The 23710-nt window shown below is 37.2% G+C and overlaps 1 protein-coding gene across 2 annotated transcripts in view; it reads right to left on the reverse strand.

Annotated features, from left to right (window-relative positions):
• Window positions 1-2256: 2256 nt before the first annotated feature.
• The window catches only part of LOC129738468 (tyrosine-protein phosphatase cdc-14), a 42506-nt gene continuing 21052 nt past the window's right edge, over window positions 2257-23710 (reverse strand). Inside the window, exons 2-7 of one of the 2 annotated variants that reach the window (XM_055729678.1) lie at window positions 12798-14192; window positions 8546-9343; window positions 7685-8480; window positions 6375-6947; window positions 3679-4340; window positions 2257-3614 (exon numbers count right to left, since the gene is read on the reverse strand). In XM_055729678.1, the coding sequence (XP_055585653.1) occupies window positions 3100-3614; window positions 3679-4340; window positions 6375-6947; window positions 7685-8480; window positions 8546-9343; window positions 12798-12873 (3420 nt within the window). In that variant the 5' untranslated portion in view covers window positions 12874-14192 and the 3' untranslated portion in view covers window positions 2257-3099. Of the gene's footprint in view, window positions 3615-3678; window positions 4341-6374; window positions 7140-7684; window positions 8481-8545; window positions 9344-12797; window positions 14193-23710 lie in introns of both variants that reach the window. The other variant, XM_055729677.1, reaches the window with a different exon arrangement.

Here is a 23710-nt window from a genome sequence, read left to right on the forward strand (position 1 = left end):
CTACATATATGCACTTTTGTTGCTTGTTTTAGCTGTTTTCTAATTTGTGTGTGTGTGGATTTGCACTTTGCACTCTATTCTAGGCATGTGTTATGTAACTATGTTGTATGATTTCTTTTTCCCCGTAATCATTCGTCTATGCCTATGGTAAGCAAATTGTTTATTTTGTTTTGTTAGTTATGTTTGTTACTCTTTTCCTTGACTAAGTGAGTAGTAAGAATTACAGTTAAATGTTTTCATCTTTTTCCTGTTCTTAGAAATACATGTTAAATCTCTGTTTATCTGATTAGATTATTTCCATCTTTAGTGGGGTATTACCGAATGCAAATGTCTAGTACGAGTTGTGTTTCAGTGGTAAGGTAAAGGAATCTGTTTTCGCATATTTGATGAAACGGATGAAACACAAAAATTTGCTAACAATTCGACAAACAAATTTGACCATACGGGTGAATTGTCGTTTCCACAACGCTATTCTTGTTACTGTATCTTTCGTTTCAAATATTAAGCTTATTTTTCTTTTGTTTTTGTAATAATTTTCGTCTCTCTTAACAATCAATTGCACTATATTCACGTGTTTTTTTTAAACTAACTTCATGAATTTAAAGCACGTTTAACTCCAACCAAATTTTGAGGAGTTAAGACTGGCGGGTCAAATTTTTGTAGCAGTGGTTTACGTAATTCGAGAGCTGATCTACTAATGTTTTCGTGTCATTTTTTCTTTTAAAATCTTTCGTCAAAATACTTTATTAAAAACATATCTTCTTGCTTTTTTTCGAAAAAAAGTTCGAGACACGAAACAATACTGGTTGGTTAAGACTTGATTTTGTATAAATTCGACAGACGATTGATTCTTTTTTTGCCAGAAAAAAAAAACTATAAAAACCCAAAATTACTCGCGTTGACTTTTTGGGAGACCGCATCGCACAACTTTTTTGTCTGTGTCTATGTGAGTTGTTATTGGAAACATGATCGGAAGCTATGAAAAACAAAAATTAAATTATTTGTCTGATAATAATCGATCGTATCCCAAAGAAGCGATAACGTTAACACGATATACTGTACAGTTCGATATGCTATTATAAAACAGAGTAGTTAAAAACCTGGTGCAGGTTAAAAAACACAAACTTACAAACGAAAAACGCCTTTAAAAGGTTTAAAATTTTTAGTCCCGGCATTTTGAAGAAATATTTACAAACCTTACTAACCATTGTTGCAAAAACTTTTGAATGAGGAGCTTTCAAAAAGTTTACCATTGTAAGCACGATGCTCTAGCGTGAAAAAAAAAATGGGAATTAAACACTCCAGGCTTGAAAATAAATTACTTATCAGGGATCGTCAAGCGATACGAAAAATGGTTAAACGCACTGAAGTTATAGCTTGCAAAAAAATTTCTCACTTCTAGAAAAAATCAGTTTTTAATCGGGTTTTTGACGTGAACATGATATTGAAGCATGAAAAATGAAAGAAAAAGTAAAGTAATGTCTAAAAAAATTTTCTCATTGAGATTTACCGATAGCTATTGAAATTGTAGAAATAGATTGCGCTTATAACTAATCAATTTTCGGGTTATTCGGAACGACAGTTTATTCAGCTTTTTTCCAATGTAAACACGATATTCGAGCATGAAAAAATATAAGGGAAAAGCTCAGAGCCGACAAAAATTCTCTCATCAAAGTACATAAACTGATAAGGGAAGTTTAAACACACATTGGCCTTTATTCGGAGCCGCGCCAATGGTGACGATAAGCCGAGTCTCCTGAATCACTCGGTTCCAGGAGTCGCTTTAGGTGAGGAACGTCACTTAGGGTGAATTTAGGTAATGAAACTCTGCCACTTCATTCACACCGACTGTCGAAATAAGGTGACTAGAGTCTCGTGACGGTAGGATGACTCAACTATCGTCACCTTCCGCAGAATAAGGACCATCATAGTAGTTATAAATTATAACAAATTTTCTCGTTACTAGGCATAATCAGTTTGTTCAGCTGTGTCTGATGTGAACATGATATTCGAGCATGAAAATACTAAAAGGAAAACACTCCAGTGCCGAAAAACTACTTCTTACAAGGGTTTATCGATGGATATGGGAGTGTGTGAATACATTGTACTTTTAACTTGTAACAAACTTTCGCTACTTGGTGCAATCAGTTTGTTCAGCTGTTTAACAATGTAAACATAAAACTCGAACATACTAAAAGGAAAAAAAACAATGGCGCGCAAAACAATACTTTTCATCAAAGTTTATGAATCGATAGATAAGTTTGTACATATATTTTTGTACTTTAAACTTATAACAGATTTTCTTTCGCTACTCGATAAAATCAGTTTGCTTGACATTTTTTTTCAGGTTACGATACTCATTCCAAGAAAATGAACTCCCTTTCAGGTTTTAAAACTGATATGGATATTTACCAAAAAAAAAAACGAAATGTTAGTATGCGAAAAGCCAGGAATGATTAACACCTAAAAAATCTCACTCTTTAAGGAGAAACAAAATTGGTGGTCAACAGCATTTTCAGATCAAAATAGGAATTAAACGCGTTCTGCCTTTCCCAATAGCGGTGACATTCACTCTTTCAAAGCGAGCTGCTTTAGCGTCCCCCAGTTATTTCAGTGCACTTTTTTTTCTTGTCCATTAAGCTAAGGTTAGTAACAGTTTGGATTATATGTAATTTTTTTTTGTTTCAGTTGTGTCCAGTAGTGTAATTAGTTTGTTTATACATTGTACATATTCAAGATGATTAGAGAGGTGTTATCGCTCGGCGATAAATTTGCACTTTCATTTGATTTGTGTGGTTTTTAAAAAGAGAAATAAACATTTAGAAAAAAAAAACATTAGAAATAAATTGACTCTCAGTAAAAAAAACTATATAAACATTATTAGTTGAAATCACATCACAGAAATCAATTCTGTACGTTAGGGTTCTTCGTTGATCCGCCAACGAAGGGTCTTAAATATTATCTAGAAAAGAAAGTAAAAATGTTGTATATGCAATGCAAAAGTACTAATCTGCGATTAGTACGAGAAAAAAAAAACAAAATAGAATGAAAAATGATCCACTCAACCCACATCTCCCCACCCCCAGTAGTACGATTTGTTTACTTTTTTCGCGTCTTTAGCGAATTGCTAGCCGATACGCTGGCTCCTTCTTTATCACCACTACCTATGATGACACCTCCCCGAGTAACGCCACTACTTCCCCCGATAGCCTTCCGATTCAGGGAACTACTGCTAAAAGTGTTCCTCGTTAGGCTGGCCGTCGGAGTGCTGGCAATAGAGGACGTCGTCGTCGCAGTCGTAATGCTCTCACTGCTCGCACCCTTGCTACTACCCGAGGTGGCCACCGGAATGCCACTGCTCGTGGTCGTTCCACCATTTTTCCTCAACACTTTGCTGCCTTTCTCGTCGTTCTTCTCCTTCTCCACCTTTGTACTGCTACGAGATCGTTTGTTACGTTTGATGACACTGCTACTACTGGAGGTTTCACCGGTAGCGATTGTCGGTGAAGTTCCACCATCGGCTGTCATGCTTCTCAACTCCAGGTTGATGTCCCCATTGTTATTCAGTCGATCGTCTTCGGACCCCGGAACGGTTGTTTCCGAACAAGTGGTTCCTAAAAAATCAACATGTATTCAGAAAACTTCTTCGACAATCAATTAAAAATGTTGTCACACTACCTCCATTCCCATTGATGTCTTCTCCGACGGACGTCGTAGAAGTCTCTCCAGCTGGAGTGGCCACTCCAGCAGCGAGACTCAACTGAGGAGGAGCGGTTCCTCCACCGGAGTTCCGAGTTCGTCGAGTATTCGGCTTATTCAAAATCAACTGAATCGCACCCGAAACCGACGTTGATCCATCAGCAACCCCTGCTGTAATTTGATTATTTTTCTTAGAAACACTCCCACCGGAGCCACTTCCGTCCTGGGATTGATTTTGCTGCTGCTGTTGGACCAAACTCGATCGTATCCGAGACGAGGCGGGAATTTTAGATCTCCCCCGCTTGTAGGTGATGATGTTGGGAATGTTGATGTACTGATAGTGATGGTGGTAGCTTTCCATGCTGTTGTTTCGAACTGTGCGCACCGAGGCGCGGGGTTTTACTTCATCTTTGACGGTCAGTTTGATGACCGTAGATGAGGAGGTGACAGGTGCTGAGGTCGCTGTACTACTGCTGTTGTTCACGGTAGCAGCCGAGTTGGAGATGCTGGTTGAGATCATGGTTGCTGTTGGTGGGTGGGAATTGCCACTGCCAGTACTGTTGGCCACAATTTCCGCGGAGTTTTGTACATTTTTCTTGTTTTTGTGGTGTTGCTGCATTTGTTGGCTAGCCGAAACAGACCTGTAATGAGAAAGTTGCGATGAAAATTCCGAATTATTCAATCGAACAACCCGAAAACCTTGCCAAAGAATAAAGCAGAGCTGATGATTGCCTATTGATTTTTTTGGTGCGAACTATTTCTACATACAAAGAAACCATACACTTGGCTGGTGTTTTTTCCAGATGTTGTTCATTCACAGTTCAAATGTATGCAAAATAGAACCATCATGGAGTTTGAATGTAAATTTTTTAACAATTACTATACGTGGAGAAACGCTGGACTGTTTTTCTAACCAAAAGACATTCTTATAACCCAGTTCATCACACGTTGGAAGAGCGAGGGTATTTTTTAACCCGAAAGGTATTCGAGTGTTTCGTTAAATTATAGTGATATATGAAATGTTGGAAATTCTTATTCCAGTTAATAAAGCTACTTTTTCAATAAGATACTCAAGCTTTTATTAGAGCTTATTTTATCTATTCCAACTCGTTGCTATTAAGGACAGAAAACATCGTATTCTATTGCTTCTAGTGAGAAATTCAAGCTTGAGTATCTGCTTGCCACTAGAAGATCGTTGGGAATCATCCGGGTAGTTACGTTAAGTCATGCGCGTGTGTTTTAACAGGCGCGAGTCCAGCATAATCTGCTCTCGAATGATACACGATGGCCCAAATGTGACAAACCCCGAATTTTACTGATAAGAAGTTGAACTTCGAGTCACCAAGAACACTACACTTTTATCTTAGCATTTAGGCCGAGAAGCGATAGTCACCAAGAACAAATGTTTGTGCGTTCAAGCCCGATATCAGATCTCGAGTCACAAGAGCAGAGATCATCCCTTGAGTCTAAGCGTACCTTTTTTCAATGTTATGATGGCTAGCATCTTAAAAATACTAAAACCACCAGACCACAGAAAGTACTCTGTATACCATGACCGTGATTCAATCTCATGAACCTTGGTGTAGATGACTTGAACTCTAACCACTACGCCAAACCCGCTGGCTGACCTCTGTTGCGTGGGGTCGTTACGAGGAGACGTCAGATCTCGTGTCGTTAGCGAAGAGATCTGACATCTAGTCGAACAACCTCCCAATTTTTTCCCCGGTCCAACAACCTTCCTTTGATCGATGACTTTCCAATGAATATAGACTCGACGACCCCACAATGGATTCCCAGTTCAATGACCTCCCAAAGTATCATCGCCTACTCAACGTTCAAATGGCTTTCCTGCCCCACGACCTTCCTAAGGAAAGGATATAGATTTCCGACTTGATTACTCTTCCCACGTCGAGCATTATGACTCCGAATTGCTTGAAACGACTGCCAACTGAATATGAAAGATCAAAGGCTCCAAAGAAACACGATATTCAATGACGAATTTTTCTATGGGAAAAGTTTTTTTGTTTTTCAAGCCATAATCATAAATACTTTTCTTAAAGGTGTACCCTGGAATGCATCAAACCATAGAAATTGGAACCTCTGTTGTGCTACTTCCAAATCAATTTCAGCATAACAATAAAAAAATCTTAACACGATACTCAAGTTGAAATTCTTTCTGGAAACAATAGGCATTTAACCTCATGTCACCAAATGGGAACACTTCATTCGAATTTGTAGGTTAAAATAATGAATGAGATACGTCAATAATGGTTGCGGGAGATGGGACGAACTTCAAACTGAAAGAACACAACGAGTTGTTGACACTGCTGTTCGAGTTAACCTATTACTCGTTGAACACTTGAAGGGGTATTTTTCGCACCGAACAGTATTTCTCTTCTTCGGATGGAACTTTTCTTCAAGCTTTATTTACCTCAAATCTACAAAAGAAACACAATAGAACCATTGTTGTGAAGCTTATTTCAAGTGCAATGCTCGACGTCTTCTATTTAACAAATTTAACTTTAAACGTAGGTGAAGACACGTGACCCCTTTCCTAACAAACTTTCAAAGCTCCATGTAGCAGTGAAAGCAATTTCTGCAGACATTTGAACGTTGATGAAGCGTGGTATCATCAGCAGTGCTTTTAACATATAATAAACAGGGTCATAACTTACCTTTTGCTAAACAGCCTATTGCTCTGTTTCGACACAGCCGTACACTGCAACAACAAGGTGGTGGTGGTGGTCGCTGTTGTTGTTGTACTCGCTGAACCCGAAGACGCTGTACTGTTGGAGGTGCTGGTTGTGGTGCTGCTGGTGGTGTTACCTAAACTAGAAGTGGTATTGTTACAACTGTTGCTGCCCTCAGTTGTTGCTGGTTCTATTTTGCTGCTGCTGGTGCTGTTGATAGATGGCGTAACAGCTGGCACAGGAACTCCTTCTGATGATTCGTATGGCACTGCCTTCCCCGCCGCTGCTACCTTTGCTAATTGCCGCTGCCTGTTTGACGTTGCTGCGGATGTCACCACTGCTTCGGCTCCTATTCGTTCCCCAATGGCGATCGTAGTCGTGTGATTTTGTTGTTGTTGCGAATGTTGGATGGTGGTATTGTTGTTGTTGTTGTTGCATATGGATGAAGCGATTTGATTCAAGAGATTATTGGCTTGGACACTGATCGACGCCGCGGGGGACGCCGAACAGTTGTGGTCCTTGTCACTGTAGTTCATGGCGTTGTTGTTGATGTTGTTGCTGGTATTGATGGTAGTTGTTGTCGTGGCATTGTTGTTGTTGTTGGCGTTGTTCGGATTAATAGCGTTCGGTGTGTTGCGGAATGGTTGAGATTTAGCACGAGTATGGTGGTGGTGGTGATGGTGATGATGATGGTTGTGATGATGCAGGTGGTTCAGATTAAACCGATTGTTAGTTACAGTTTCTTCATGGCTGTTGGTTTTCGTTTGTGGTATAAGGGTGTTAGTTTTGGAAATTTACAATTACACCAGAACCATGATAGTTTCGATAGCATTGAAATAGAGAAAAGTATAAATTCACAATATTAGTAAATATTGTTAACAGAGGTTGTTTTTCCACAGAAGAAGTACCGTTTTAGCTATGAACAGATACCGAAGTAATTTTGACAACAAATTTGGGTATCAGCGATGAGAAGTGATAAGTGATATTTCTCTAGGAGCCTTAAAAACTTTACATCAGGTGTATTTTAACCCACTAGCAAACTCTCGTTTTCAAAACTTTTATACAAGTTTCTACAGGTTATATTGTTTTATTGAAAACAAAAGCAGTGGCTTAAGCTTGAAAAAATGTGCAGTTCTAAACCATTGAAAACTACTTCTCACTCTCACTCGTCATCGCTCTAACCTATCAGTCCGAAAACAACATATCCAAAGCACTTAGAATCTAGGTAATAAGCTGCCCAGAAAATAAAACAACAGTGAAAAAGCATAAAACTAAGAAAGCACAAAATCGCTTACCACTGAGTGATCACATTGGCCGACCGCGAGGGTCGCCTCCGCATGGCCTTGATCTGGTTGAGTTTGTCCCCCTGCGTCTGCTGAGATTGCTCCATCGTGATCAACCGGTTGGTCCGCACGGATTTGGACCTCCGCGTTACCGGAATGGTGGCACATTTCGTATCCGATGTTATCAGCGGTGCTTTCGGTGCACCGTCAACGACGTCGACGGCTACCAAACGGCGTCGCGACTCCACAACCGCAGCAGTTGTTCCACCGTCAAAGTTATTATTTAACTGATTGCTCTGTTGTTGCTGTTGCTGTTCGTCTTCATCGTTCAGTCGCATAGTGTCCACCTTGTGGGAGATGCCTCGCACCCGTTCCTTCAACAGCATCTGCACTCGGTTGTTGCAGACGCTGGAGGAAGTTGCGTCCGGTATTTTTACTGCTACTGGAGTGGTCGTTGTAGAGGAAGCTGCCGAAGACGAATTCGACGACGAAGATCCCGAACTCGATACGTAGCTTCGTATCGAAGTGTTGTTGACGACCTGCTCCTGTTCTTCCTCGTCGTTTCCAAACCTTCGAATACTGTAGATACCGTACTCGTGCTTTACGGGCACCGCATTGGGATGCTTTTTTCGGTAGGCTATACCGTCTCTCATTAAGGACGCTTCTTTACTCAGCATCCACTGCTGCTGGTGACCTATAACGGAGCCAGGTCGACATAACCGTAACCAAGCTATCGCTTCCAGTGCGTTGAAGTTGTAGTGTTTGATGAGATAAGCACCGATAAGGGTTCCCGTCCGACCAAGCCCAGCTTAAAGAGAGAAAAAACAGCGTTAGTACAGAATTAATTATGATTAAAATTATGATCAAACAAACCTTTACAATGAACCGCGATCGCTCCCTCCGTCTGCTCGCAGATGACCAAGAACTTCTTAAGGATAGCATCATTAGGCGTACTCCCATCCACGAAGAACATATCGTGGTGGATGAAACCGGCCGCGGTAAACCTTGCCGCATCGTAGATCTTAACATTCAGCCGTACGATCGTTGTCACATTGTGCTTGCGAAAATACTTGAAATACGTCTCCGGAGCATGAATCGGATAACCATTATCCAGCCGCGACTTGTTGTGTGGTCCACAAAACGCCAAAAATTTATCCGGAACGATCCAGTTGAAGTCTCCATTCTCAACCCGTTCGTAATGCTCATACTGCTGAGCGTCAAAATCCTCAAAATTGAAAAAGCCCGCGTCCAGCGCTTTGGCCACCGCGTGAATACAATCGTACAACGATATCCGATAGCCAGAGTACACATACGAAGCATCACAAAACTTGGTATACGTCAGCACGTTACATCCCGAAGTCAACGGTTTCAACGCCTCATCCGGAGTCCGTTTCAGATAGATCACCGAATAGGCCCCCATCAAATAGGCCGCATTTAGCCTTTTCGAAGCGTCAACCGTCGTATAGTGAACGATCTTCTTCTTGGCATGGGCAGGCGAGCGGAGTTTTTCGTTTAGCATCAAACAATACCGGTACAGCATGCTGATGTTTAGGGGCCCAAAATCGTTGTAGAAGTTCTCGTACACCAGCTCATCGTCGATGCTGAAGTAGTGGGTATTGGAGGTGCCCCGCGGTTTGAAGTCCTTTTTGAAGGCGACAAAGTAGAGGCGATCTGAATCATAATAATGTTTTAAACCCATTATATTTTTATATAAGAATAGATTTATTAAAAAAGGTTTATATAACGTACTTGATAACGATATACTAAAATATAACTGTTAGGGATTTCAAGATCTAGCTTAATAAACATCAAAGTTTGCTCTCCTCCGCCTTGATTGATGGCTAGACTTTAAACTGATCTTCCTTGATCGTTTGTTCATTATTTTCTAATTCGTTAGAGTAACCAAGTAAGCCTTGATCACTAATGAAGAAATCATTATTATTATTGATGATGTTGAAGGATAAAAAAAACCTAGTTGGATGTTTTTAAAATATTTCTGTAAAGATGATAAGTAGATTTCTTTTTTGCTGAAAAAAAAGTGCTATAGGAAGTACGAAATTCATTCTCATAAAATTTATTCAAGAAAATATGTACACTTTTTGACATTTTGATCGTTTTGTCATTTTTTGTCACTTTTGTAGTTTTTGCCATTTTTGTCATTTTTGTATTTTGTTCATATCGTCATTTTTTGACATTTTTTGTTATTTTTGCTATTTAGTCATTTTTATCATTCTTGTCATTTTTGTTATTTTTATTATTTGTGTCATTTTTGTAGTTTTTGTAATTTTTTTCGTTTTTGTCATTGTTGTCATCTTTATATTTTTGTCATTTTTTTCAATTTTGTATTTTTGTCATCTTTGTATTTTTGTCATTTTTTTAATTTTTATCATTTTTTGTATTTTGATCTTTTTTGCCATTTTGTTCATTTTTGTCATTATAATCAATTATGTCATTAACGTCATTTTGGTCATTTTGGTCATTTGGGTCAGTTTGGTCATTTTGGTCACTTTGATCATTTTGGTCATTTTTGTCATTTTTGTAGAATTTGTGTCATTTTCGTTTTTAACAGTTTTGATATTTTTGACATTTTTGTTCCTTTTCCACATTTTGGTCATTTATGCCATTTATGTAATTTATGTCATTTTTGCCATTTTTGTCATTTTCATCATTTTTGTCATTTTTGTTATTTTAGTCATTTTTTCGTTTTGACATTTTTGTCATTTTGTCATTTTCGTCATTTTTGTCATTTTTGTCATTTTTATCATTTTTGTCATTTTGGTCTTTTTGTCATATTGGTCATTTTTGTCATTTTTGTCATATTTGTCATTTTTGTCATATATGTCATTTTTGTCATTTTTGACATTTTTGCCATTTAAATCATTTTTGTTATTTTTGATATTTTTGTCAGTTGTGTTAGATTTGTCATTTTTGTCATTTTTGTCATTTCTGTCATTTTTATCATTTTTGTCATTTTTGTCATTTTTGTTATTTTGGTCATTTTTGTCATTTCTGTCATTTCTGTCATTTTTGTCATTTTGTCATTTTTGTCATTTTGGTCATTTTTGTCATTTTTTGTCATTTTTGTCATTTTGGTAATTTTTGACATTTTTGTCATTTTTGTCATTTCTGTCATTTTTGTCATTTTTTGTCATTTTTTTGATTTTCGTAATTTTCGTAATTTTCGTCATTTATTCATTTTTGTAATTTTTTTCATTTTTGTAACTTTTGTCATTTCTGTCATTTTTGTCTTTTTTGTCATTTTGTCATTTTTGTCAGTTTTGTCATTTTTGTCATTTTTGCCATTTTTGTCATTTTTGTCATTTTTGTCATTTTTGTCGTTTTTGTAATTTTTTTCCATTTTTGTCATTTTTGTCATTTTTGTCATTTTGTCATTTTTGTCCTTTTTGTCATTTTTGTCATTTTTGTCGTTTTTGTCGTTTTTGTCATTTTTGTCAGTTTTGTCATTTTTGTCATTTTTGTCATTTTGTCATTTTTGTCATTTTTGTCATTTTTGTCATTTTTGTCATTTTTGTCATTTTTGCCATTTTTGCCATTTTTGTCATTTTTGTCATTTTTGTCATTTTTGTCATTTTTGTCATTTTTGTCATTTTTGTCATTTTTGTCATTTTTGTCATTTTTGTCATTTTTGTCATTTTTGTCATTTTTGTCATTTTTGTCATTTTTGTCATTTTTGTCATTTTTGCCATTTTTGTCATTTTTGTCATTTTTGTCATTTTTGTCATTTTTGTCATTTTTGTCATTTTTGTCATTTTTGTCATTTTTGTCATTTTTGTCATTTTTGTAATTTTTGTCATTTTTGTCATTTTTGTCATTTTTGCCATTTTTGTCATTTTTGTCATTTTTGTCATTTTTGTCATTTTTGTCATTTTTGTCATTTTTGTCATTTTTGTCATTTTTGTCATTTTTGTCATTTTTGTCATTTTTGTCATTTTTGTCATTTTTGTCATTTTTGTCATTTTTGTCATTTTTGTCATTTTTGTCATTTTTGTCATTTTTGTCATTTTTGTCATTTTTGTCATTTTTGTCATTTTTGTCATTTTTGTCATTTTTGTCATTTTTGTCATTTTTGTCATTTTTGTCATTTTTGTCATTTTTGTCATTTTTGTCATTTTTGTCATTTTTGTCATTTTTGTCATTTTTGTCATTTTTGTCATTTTTGTCATTTTTGTCATTTTTGTCATTTTTGTCATTTTTGTCATTTTTGTCATTTTTGTCATTTTTGTCATTTTTGTCATTTTTGTCATTTTTGTCATTTTTGTCATTTTTGTCATTTTTGTCATTTTTGTCATTTTTGTCATTTTTGTCATTTTTGTCATTTTTGTCATTTTTGTCATTTTTGTCATTTTTTAGCATTTTTGTCATTTTTGTCATTTTTATCATCTTTGTCATTTTTGTCATTTTTGCCATTTTCGTCATTTTTATCATTTCTCTCGTGAGCTTTCATTAAGCTGACATAAACTAGAAGCAACTTTTTTCCTTTTACAATGTTGGTAGCCTGAACAACATGTTCTAATACGTGAAATACAATTTTTGAAGTTATTTTGCTAACTTTTGCAGCAGTTTTCTGTGAATTCTTAAGATGTTTCATACGACGTAATGAAAGCTCACGCGAGGTTTGTGTCATTTTTGTCATTTTTATCATTTTTTCGTTTTTGTCGTTTTTTGTTAATTTTCTTAATTGTGTTTTGGCTGGAGACTGAAAATAAATTTCACCTCAACAAAAAATGCTCTTATTGTGTACACAGTAAACGAAAATTACCGAGTTCGGTAATTTGTTTACCGAAATCCTAACATGTGTAAATCGTTAAACTGTTCGGTAATTTTTTCGGTAAAAAATAAACGAACATCGGTAAATCGATTCTTTATTTACCGATGTTCGTTTATTTTTTACCGAGAAAATTACCGAGCAGTTTAACGATTTACACATGTTAGGATTTCGGTAAAAAAATTACCGAACTCGGTAATTTTCGTTTACTGTGTAAGTGTTGTTTTTTTAAATTGAGTATTTTTCCGTTACAGTAACGATCAAACCAAGTATTGTAGTCTACAAAGCTTGACTTAATAATGAATAAATAAACAAATAAACCAAGTGGTTGATACTCACTTTCAACAATCTCCGACGCCGACTGAATGTTCTCGTTGTTCAGCTCCATCTTTTCACTTCTCGGTGGTCCAAACATTTGCAGCGAGGCAACAAGCAAAGGGCACAATCGAAGGTCGCCAAGGTCCTTCACAAGCAGCTGTTGTTGTTGTTATGCAGTTAGCTTCACCACCAACTAGCCAGTAAACTAAATTAAGGATTGACCTGACTGAGATCCTTTGTTCCTTCCTTCGACGGCCGTTTGGCGATTCCAACCTTAGAAAGTAACAAACGAACGGCGGTGGTTCACTTTTATCGTCGTCGATTCGTTGGGACTTTTTATTTAGCCCACACACGTACTTCCTCCTACCGGAGCGGAACCGGACCACTCTTCCTATTGGTGCTGGTACTCGATCCGTGCCGCTCCACACCACAGACCACCTTCTTGCGCCTGGTTTCGATAGGTTTTTGTGATTTCTTATTGGCCACAAGTGGCGATGGTAAAGTAAGTAGGCCAATGTTATTTCCAGCACCACACGAACGGACGATGGCGTTAATAACCTTGTATCCGCTTGTCGATGTCGTGGGACCGGTGACCTTTTACTTCTACAATGGCCAACACAAGCCACTCAGCTGCTGCTTTAGCTAGAGAGCAACGAGGAGCTGGGACCACAAATCAGCAGCAGTGGCAACGAAATTCAATTGCGTGCCTTTGGTTCCTCCTTTCTTGGGCCAGAGAGACTTGAACAAAAAATAACCGGCAACTCTCTGGAGCCACCCTTAAGTCTTCGGGATTTGTCCTGTTTTCTATACAGTATGGGCGAAAAGATTAGATTCCGGTTTTTTGTTGATGTCGTCGCTTCACTCTTTCACTGTATATCCTTAGCTTAACTTATCCTACGGCCGTAAATCGTGGCTGTTCCCCGCATTGGGAGTAGAAGATCCGGCGGCAGCAACAGAAACGTCCGTCAAGGCCGATGGCCTCCATCGTCATCATCGGTCGTTCGGTTGGGTGGGTAATTTTCAATTCCTCTCTTCTGCTTTCTTGGTGATTGGATTTGTCGTAACCTTAACACCAAATCCGCCTCCGGCGGGCGGGCCTCGAGCAACCTTATACCTGGGATCAAGGAAGAGCCGGGAGAAGGTGGGAATAATTAGCTAGGTGGTTGCACGCGACCTTCGCTGCGCCGCACCAACGTCTTGTGTGGTTTTTCTTGCGTGTGCCGATGCCGATGCGGGAAGAAGACGAACAGCCAGGCCAGAATGGATTTCTTGGTGTTTCCCTGTTTCTTTATCGATCCTGCCAGTTGCCGGTTTCTTGCCACTGATGATGGTTTTAAGTGTAGTGGTTTATGTTTGATGGTCACCCTGCCACAATCACGCAATCAAGGGGAGGGCGAGCAGATGCATTTCGTTAACCTGGAAAAGACCGGAGAAACCAGAAGAAAAATGAAGGTGAATAATTAGATTCGACATTTTATTGGAGTGTGGTCAGGTGGAAGAAGAAAGCGGCTTGCTGGAATGCTAAGTAGAGTGATTTTTTTGGACAGGAAATGCTTTTGCTTGACAGGTTTTTTCCCCGTACCGGATGAACTGGGTTACGTTGTTGCATATTATTTTTCTTCGTGTGTTTGGCCTTGGGAATTGGAATGAATTACCTGGCCAGTGCATAAATGCCTTATATATCTCCCATATATCAGATATATGTATCTAGGAGACTTCTACTGGTCTTAGATATTTACCCTTGACAAGAAACATTATGTAGCATTTAATACAAATAATTACCATGTAAAATCAAGGTAAAATATGACACAAATTGTACAACTTTAAACTGGTTTTTAACAAAAATGGTACACAAGCAATTTATGACACAAAAAAGTTATTTATGGTACTGAATGACAACACCGACCCTATCAGGTACACTTCATTAGTAATATGTCGAGATATTTAAAATGAAGAATGTAAGTGGTAAACGCACTGATTCGTCATGTTACAAAACCCAACAATGTTTCCTTTATTTTTGAATAAATAAAAGCTAAAAGTTCCAACTTTCTGAGGATGTTCATGCCATTATTGCAATGTTGGCCATTTTCTTCATGACTAGTGATCATAACTTTCTACAACAACAGAAACGATGTCGTCCATCAATGTTTTTGGATCTCAAATGTCATGTCTTCATCCGGATAACCGTCTGTCCAACTTTGTCCTACTTAGCGGAATGGTTCAACAAGCATTTTTAACGACTGTTTTGCCCTTCCGTTCACTTTTTTGGGTGGTGGTGGTGGTGGTAGTGACAGTTTACGTTTCCCGTTCCGCTGAAACCACCACCACCTCCGATTTCCTTTCGGGGGAAAACTTTTCTCCCTTCGTTGATCCTACAAATGTTAACTACCGCTTTTAAAACAAGTGCACCACAGTTTAAAGCTCCAAACAAATTTCGCTCGTCACATGTGTAGTTCCGCTTTTTCTCGATTCCGGACCCGGTGGACAAATAAACAACCGTTAAGCTGACGGCGGGGATGCACCCAAATAAAACCACCACCAGCACCGGGACACAGCAGCTACAACTTATTGCTGGCTCGGTTCCAAGAAAATGTCAAAAAAAAACGAAGAAAAATATATATTTGTGAGCGCACCGGAGTCCTCCAGTTAGCTCAGAGGTAGTTTTGATCCAGTTGGGGAAGGGGGAATAAACGTGTTGCATCTGCTCAGACACTCACGTTAGGTCAGTCCGGAAAAAGTTAATTTTAAAGATCTGACGTTACATAGGATATTTTTCTTCTTGGATAAATAAATTAAGATGTCGAATACTCACTCGACTATCAATAACTGTCAACAGTTCAAAGCGCAAATGAAATCTAATTGTTTACGGCATCATTTACGTCCCCATGAAAACGTGCAGCAAGACATAAATTGTGCAATGCCACTGCTGCTGCTGCATCGGAAGATGGAGTTGGGAGAGCTGACTGGATGACTCATCAATAATCTCGGGAAAAACAAAATAAAGTTTTCATATGCAACAAGTTTGTTCAACCGGAAAGAAGAAAAACAGCGCGTGGTGTTAGATATCTATATCTATGTATGTCCGGTATCTATTGCTTTTGTGAGTCCGCTGTTTGAAATAGGATGTATCCAGAAGGAACTTCAAGAAGTTGGTTTGATCTTTCATCCATGATTGTGAGACTTATCTAAATAAACATTAGAAAAACAAAACGTCATAACTATTAATGGAGATCCAAGTGAACGCGTGAATTGAGAAATTAAAAAAAACTGATGGAAATATGAATAATTTTGAGAATTTTAACAATTTTAACAATTTAAGCAAATTCAACAATTTAAATAATTTAAACAATTTAAACCATTTAAACAATTTAAACCATTTAAACAATTTAAACAATTTAAACAATTTTATCATTTTTTACAATTTTGACAATTTTAACAATTTTATCAATTTTGACAATTTTAACAGTTTTATCAATTTTGACAATTTCACCAATTAACAATTTTAATAATTTAAACGATTTTAACAATTTTAACAATTTTAACCAATTTAACAATTTTAACAATGATAGCAATTTTGAGAATTTTATCAATTTTGACGATTTTGACAATTTCGACTATTTTGACATTGTGACGATTTTGACAATTCTGATAATTTTCAGGAATATGACTATTTTAAGAAATTTGAGAATTTTGAGAATTTTAACAATTTTAGGCATTTTAACCATTTTAACAATTTTGAAAATTTGACGATTTCAACAATTGTGATAATTTGGCTAGTTTGACTATTTTCTAAATTTGAAAAAATTGACAATTTAGGCAATTTTACCAAATTTTATCAATTTTGACAATTTTAACGATTTTGAATATTTCGATAATTTTGGTAATTTTGACAATTTTGGCAATTCGGACAGTTTGGAAAATTTTGATAATTTTGACCATTTTGAAAACTTTGACAATTTTATTTATTTATTTATTGATTGTTCTTTGGTTAAATTACCATGCAGACTTATATCTTAAAATCTAAGGGAATCTGCTTAAAACTAATTTAAAACTACGCTTACTCATGTTAAAATCGAACAGATGGTACATTAAATTGAAACGTTCACAACATTTATCTATCGGATGGTTTCTTCCATAAGTAGTACGGTGGTAAGATATCCAGAGAAACTGGCGTTGTCGAAGTGTTCTAGTGGATGCATACATATTGACCCGTTGGAGAATGTATGCTGAGTCAATGCGGTAAGTTAACACATCACATATGAAGGTTTGCTGCAGTTCGGTTCGGCGTTTTTCGAGTGTGGCTAGGTTTATTAAGGCACATCTTTGCTCATATGGTGGAAGCCGAAGCGGTTCATTCCAAGGAAGGCAACGTAGAGCGTACCTAACAAAACTACGCTGAACACATTCGAGGCGGTAGCATTGTGCGCTCTGATAGGGAGCCAACACCTGTGCAGCATACTCCAAGATGCTACGTACCGAAGAGCAATAAACGGCTTTCAAAGCGTAAATGTCATCAAAATCACGAGTGTTTCGACGCAGAAATCCGAGAATTGCAAATTCTTTAGCTGCGGTAAGCGCGATGTGCTCGGCAAATGTAAGCCTGTTATCAATTTTTACACCTAAGTCCAGAATAGACGACACATTCTCCAGGCTTCCTCCGCAAAGTTGGCATTCAAAATTGATAACACGACGTGCACGGGAAAAATTGACAACCTTACATTTTTAAGCGTTAGCCAGCATTCCATTAAGATGACACCAGTTATGAAGTCTAGCAATATCGGCTTGCAAGGCAAGGCAATCAACTTCACTGACGACCTTTCTGAAAAGCTTTAGATCGTCGGCGTACAGGAGCGTATCGGATTGATGCGTGGCACACAAGTTATTCACGAAAATGATGAAAAGCAGCGGTCCCAGGTGACATCCCTGAGGAAGTCCTGACGGGGTGGCAAATGTCTTCGAGCATGGATTTTTTAGCTTCGTATAAGCGTAGCGATGTGATAGGTACGACGAAATCCACTCGAGCAACCAGGTTGGAAAGCCAAGTTGATCCATCTTTGCTATTAGCATCTTGTGCGGAACGCGGTCGAACGCCTTTGCGAGATCGATGTAAATAGAATCAACTTGACAACCTTTCTCCAGATTGTTACTCAACGAGCTCACGTAACACATTAAATTGGTGACAGTTGACCTTTTTTTTAACAAAACCGTGCTGAGAATCGCAGATCAATGGTTTGGCAGCAGCGTACAGTCGTCCGTGTATGAGAACTTCAAAAATTTTGGAGATCGAACACAGAAGAGAAATTGGCCGGTAGTTTTCGACGCAGTGTGTATTTCCCGATTTGTAGATAGGAGTGATCGCCGCAATTCGCCAGACGCTTGAAATACCCTTTCTCTCAGTGAACGATTGAATAGACAGCAAATGGGGGCAGCTAGTGATGCAGCGCAATGTTTCAAAACCGTCGGAGGTATGTTGTCTGGACCGGGACCTTTAGTTGGATCGGCTGCGGACAATTGCTCGTATACTTCCTGCTCCGTGAAGCAAGGCAAAGGTAAATTCACGTCATGGGATTGTATGGAGGCTAGGTAGTTGTTGTTTGCTACAATGTCGGAGGAACTGAAGACACTTTGGAAAAAATCGGCAAACATGTTCGTGGATTCAGTTATGTTACGTGAAGTAACGCCGTTGAAACTGACATCTACAGGGATAGTTGCGTTTCGTTTTTTGTTTTTAAAGTGTCTCCAAAACGATCTGGGTCATTTTTAAGGTTCTCTTGAAGGCGCAAGATATGTTGGCGATAAAGCTGCTTATTAAGCGCTTTAAAGTCTCGTTCTAAGTTTCTCAAACGATGTCTCTGGTTTTCGGTACGATTCTTGATGAAATTCTTGCGGGCCTTTCGTAGCTGATTTCGCAGCCGTCGAAGCTCAGAGTTCCACCACTCATGTCTGAATGACTGGTGTCTTTGTGGGCGCTTCAGGGGGACGATTCGTTTCAAAACGGAGTAAAGATTTGTATAGAACGCATCAACTGCAGTATTGACGTTGTCAGCATCACCGAGGAATTCCCAGCTCGTTGAATCTAAAGCAGCTGCGACCAGCTCAAAATTGCATTTATTGAAATCGAAATCAAGATCCCCTATGCATTCGTCTGGCGCGGGATCCAGGTAGGTTTCTATACATAAGTTGAAAGGCTTGTGATGACGGTCAGTAGGAATGATCGCGATGGGAGATTCGAACATCACCAGATTGTCAGGGTTATTTGAGAAGACAAGATCCAAAAGGCGCATATTATCAAGCGATGTTGCATTGTTGATATAAACCGGCGGAAAGAAGCATTTCTGTCATCAAAATCTCAGCATCAGAAGAGGCGTTTATCGGCAAATAACTATTTATGTCTTGGTCAAAAGACCATTGTAAGTGTGGGAAGTTGTAATCTCCAACAACGATGACTGAGTCCCGTGCGGTGGTCAACTTCATGATTTGTTGAACTGCTGAAAAGTGCATTTCATAGTTCCTTATGCTGCTGTTAGGCCGGAGGTAGATGCAGCAAAGGTACAAATAACACGGACCAGTTTTAATTTTTACAACGATTTGTTCAAGATTTTCGCAGTTCTTTAAAGTTATCGGGATTGCATTCAGTTCCTTCTTAACGCCAATCAAGACACCTCCTCCTCGTTGTTAAAAGCAGTTATCTTAGTACGGATACCACCTGCGTTTTGGTAGTACAAAGAGATATTTCGACGAGCAGTTTCATTCGGTGCAGGAGCGGTTGAATTGAAATTCATGGGATCATGGGTCACAACCTCCGCAGAAGATGAGTTGAGAGCCGCTTTTATTGATTTGGAGTTGTTTGCACAATAGTGTTCGGAGGAAGTGGCTGCTGTTTCGGAGCCCAAAAAACCGCACTGGATCCATTGCCAGTGAATTCCCTGAAGCGAATTCCTACAGGCCATGTTCCAGTGGTTAAGGCTTTTCCTTTCAGATCGGCATGCATATCTACTTTGAATGAGACGAATGAGAGGGTGTTTATGTTCCTTCCCCTAGGAACGAGTTTCCTTATCTTGACATTGCTGTCACCGAGATGGCTGTGAATCATTTTAAGCACTCTCTTATCTGAAACACTCGGATGAACTCCAGCAAGATACAATGAAAACGTGGAAGTTGATTCAGAGTTCTGGGATATGTCAGTAAAATCGGAGTTGGTACCCTGGGCACACATGCGAGGTGGAGGTGGGCGACGAGGTATTGAATTACGGGTTTCTTCAAATCGACGTCGGAATAGTCAGGAATAGGCACAATAAGCTGGTTTGGGCAAGGTGTAGCTTTCGGTGTCGGCAGATCTTTAAAACCTGAGCGCATTTCACTGCGAATTAGTTGAAGAATGCTCTCCTGAATTTCATTTTTCAACGACGTTTTAAATGAGTCAATGAAATCATCATTAGCCGAAGAAACCGATGTCAGAGCATTTTTAAAACGAGCATTCGAAAGCAGATTTTTGCAACACGTACAAATCCAGATTAAGTGAAGGTTCTTGGCTTTTTCCTCAACTAGATTTGGCGATAATCCAGAACATCTCATACAGACTTTCGTAGAACAAAAACCTTCGCATAGAATAAAATCCCCTTCGAAAGTTTTGGTACATTTTTCGCACGTATGGGACATTATTGAATGTTATTCGAGAGTTGTAGATAGTCTGAAGTGTTCTACAATAGATGGCGCTGATATCGCACGAGAGATCAAAAGGAGAACGGCGTGTGGAAACAAATGGGTTGATTCTTCACTTTTGTTTTTACCTTGCTTCGGCCTTTCTGATGTAAACAATGCGGGAACGATGGTTATGATGTACGCCTAGCTGGTGTGAGCTGGATAGCATCTATTGTTTTGGTTGCTCGGAAGTTTCGGATGACCAGTAATAAGGCAGTAGGATTTTTTGTCATTTTTGACAATCTCGACGATTTTCGCAATTTTGGCAAGCATAGCATAGCATGGGGTGACTACACACATCTTGCATTGGCTGATACAAGAGGTACAACTGATAATCATAACCAACACGAGATGCCAAAATAAGTACCTGGATTCAGTACTTATTTCAAGTGTTACTTTTGAAAATCAGTGTGGTACCATATTGCACACCGCGGCAAGTCAATGTAATCATGGTAGGGAAGTTCTGTAACAGCAAAACTGACTCTTTAGGTGCAGAGAACTCATACGACCCATAAAGCTGTTTCAGAAAGGATCTGGAAGGGTAAAAAAAGGAAATCCATCATCTTCTTTTTAAATAATCACAGCAGGCCACTTTGCGTTTCGGCAATCATATGCACATCCGATGCAATACGGCATCGGATAAAAACAGATTTTTATAAAAAAAATTCAACAATTTCACTCCTTTAACGAACAAAATATTTTCATTTTACGGACGGAGAAAAAAAAACGCGTGCGCTTCCATCAAATCAACGCCTACTCCACGATTTTCGCAATTTTGACAACGATGAAAATGTTGACTATTTTGACGATTTTTACAATTCTGATAATTATGAGGAACTTGACAATTTAAAGGAATTTGATAGTTTTGGAAATTTTGATAATTTTGACAATTATAACAATTTTGTGAATTTTAACCGTTTAACCATTTTGATAATTTTGATTATCTTCAAAAATTTGACAATTTTGGCAATTTTAATAATTTTATCAATTATGACGATTTTGACAAATTCGACTATTTTGCAAATTTTGGTAGTTTCGACAATTTTGACGATTTTGACAATTTTGACACTATTGACATTTCTGATAATTTGTTAAATTTTGACAATTTTGACAGTTTGGGAAAATTGGCCAATTTTGTCATTTTTGACAATATTGACGATTTTGAAAATTTTGACGATTTTGACAATTCTGATAATTTTGAGGAATTTTACAATTTTCAGGTATTTGACAGTTTGAAAATTTGGATAACTTTGACAATTTTAGCGATTTTGTGAATTTTAACCATTTTGGTGATTTTGAAAATCTTCAAAATTTTGACAATTTCGACAATTTTGGCAATTTTAACAATTTTATCAATTACGACGATTTTGTAAATTTTAATAATTTTGGTAATTTTGACAAGTTTGATAATTTTGACAGTTTTGAAAATTTTCACCATTTTGCCATTTCTGACAATTTTGACAATTTTGACAATTTTGACAATTTTGAAAATTTTGACAATTATGACAATTGCGATGGTTTTGACAAATTTTACATTGTTGACAATTTTAAGAATTTTGATAATTTTAACAGTTTTGAAAATTATAACAATTTCAACAATTTTGACGATTTTGACAATTTCGGTAATTTTGGCAATTTTGCCATTTTTACAATCTTGACAATTTCCGCAATTTTGACAATAATGAAAGTTTTGACTTTTTTGACGATTTTGACAATTATGAAAGGGTCGACAATTTTGACATTTTCGATAATTTTGACACTGTTGACAATTCTGACAATTTGTTAAAATTTGTCAATTTTGTTAATTTCGATAATTTTTACAGTTAGGAAAATTTTGACAATTTTGTCATTTTTGACAATTTTGAAAATGTTGACGATTATGAAAATTCTGTTTGTTTTGAGGAATTGGACAATTTAAAGGAATTTGACTATTTTGAAAATTTTGATAATTTGACAATTTTAAAAATGTTAACGATTTTAAAAAATTTGATAATTTTGACGATTTTGATAATTTTGACGATTTTGACAATTTTGGCAATTTTAACAATTTTGGCAATTTTAACAATTTTATCCATTTTGACGATTTTGATAAATTTGATGATTTTGATAATTTTGGTAATTTTGACAATTTGGATAATTTGGACAGTTTGTAAAATTTTGACAGTTTTGTCATTTTTGACTATTTTGACGATTTTTACAATTTCGACATTTCTGGCAATTTGATAAATTTTGACAATTTTGATAATTTTAACAATTTTGAGGATTGTAACAATTTTGATAGTTTTGACGATTTTGATATTTATGGAGATTTTGAAAATTTTTACGATTTTGACAATTTCGACTAGTAGTTTGACTGTTTTCAAAATTTAACAATTTTGACAATTTTGGCAATTTTATCTTTTTTTTTTACAATTTTGACAAGAGAGCATCAAGCCCGTGAATGGCTTCCTCGGAAGCGGAGTGGCGCTCGTTGGCAGTAAAAAAAAGCGACGCTAACGTTGCGCATTGATTCCGCTCCGGAAGCGAAGAAAAACTGCAAGTTACAAGGGCCAAGAATACTCGCCTTCCAAACTCACAGCTCTACACACTACGACAAAAATTTGTAAAATGATGTAAATAAAAAGAAGCATCACATATGACGGAATTTTCAATGCGAGTTGAATATTACATGTCTGTAAAATTGCAATACAACGTGAATAATAAAAGCCATACATCTTGAATGAATAAAGAATAATTTGTAAATTCAAAATCAGTTTTTAGTTTTTATTAAGGTTTATCAGTAGGTATATCATTTGTCAAAGATCGATTGTACTAAATACTGATCAATTTTTAAACTTACACATCTCATATCACCAAAACTTGAGATGATTCACAAAATCTAAAAATGATTGGAATTCAGAACGCCAAAATCTTCCGAAATCAGATTTCAAAACATAGGCTCTAAATCTTTAATGATTCCAATTCTCCCTCAAAATATTTTATGAAGCAGTCATCCAATAAATTTACATTATCACTCTAAACTTAATAAAAGCTATTCAAAAATCGATAAAAGCTATAGCAGCGAAATACCCCAATAAATAATATAGTCATTTCCACGCCCTCGTCGACCTTCTTACACTACCATCACCATCATCATAATCAATGACAGTGTTCATTGAGCCCTGTCATCTAAATTAGATTCGATCGAATGTAAAGCATGGCCTTAAATTACATCAACATCATCAAACTTCACC

The sequence above is a fragment of the Uranotaenia lowii genome, chromosome 1, assembly GCF_029784155.1.
Source record: "Uranotaenia lowii strain MFRU-FL chromosome 1, ASM2978415v1, whole genome shotgun sequence".
NCBI classification, from domain to species: Eukaryota; Metazoa; Arthropoda; class Insecta; order Diptera; family Culicidae; genus Uranotaenia; species Uranotaenia lowii.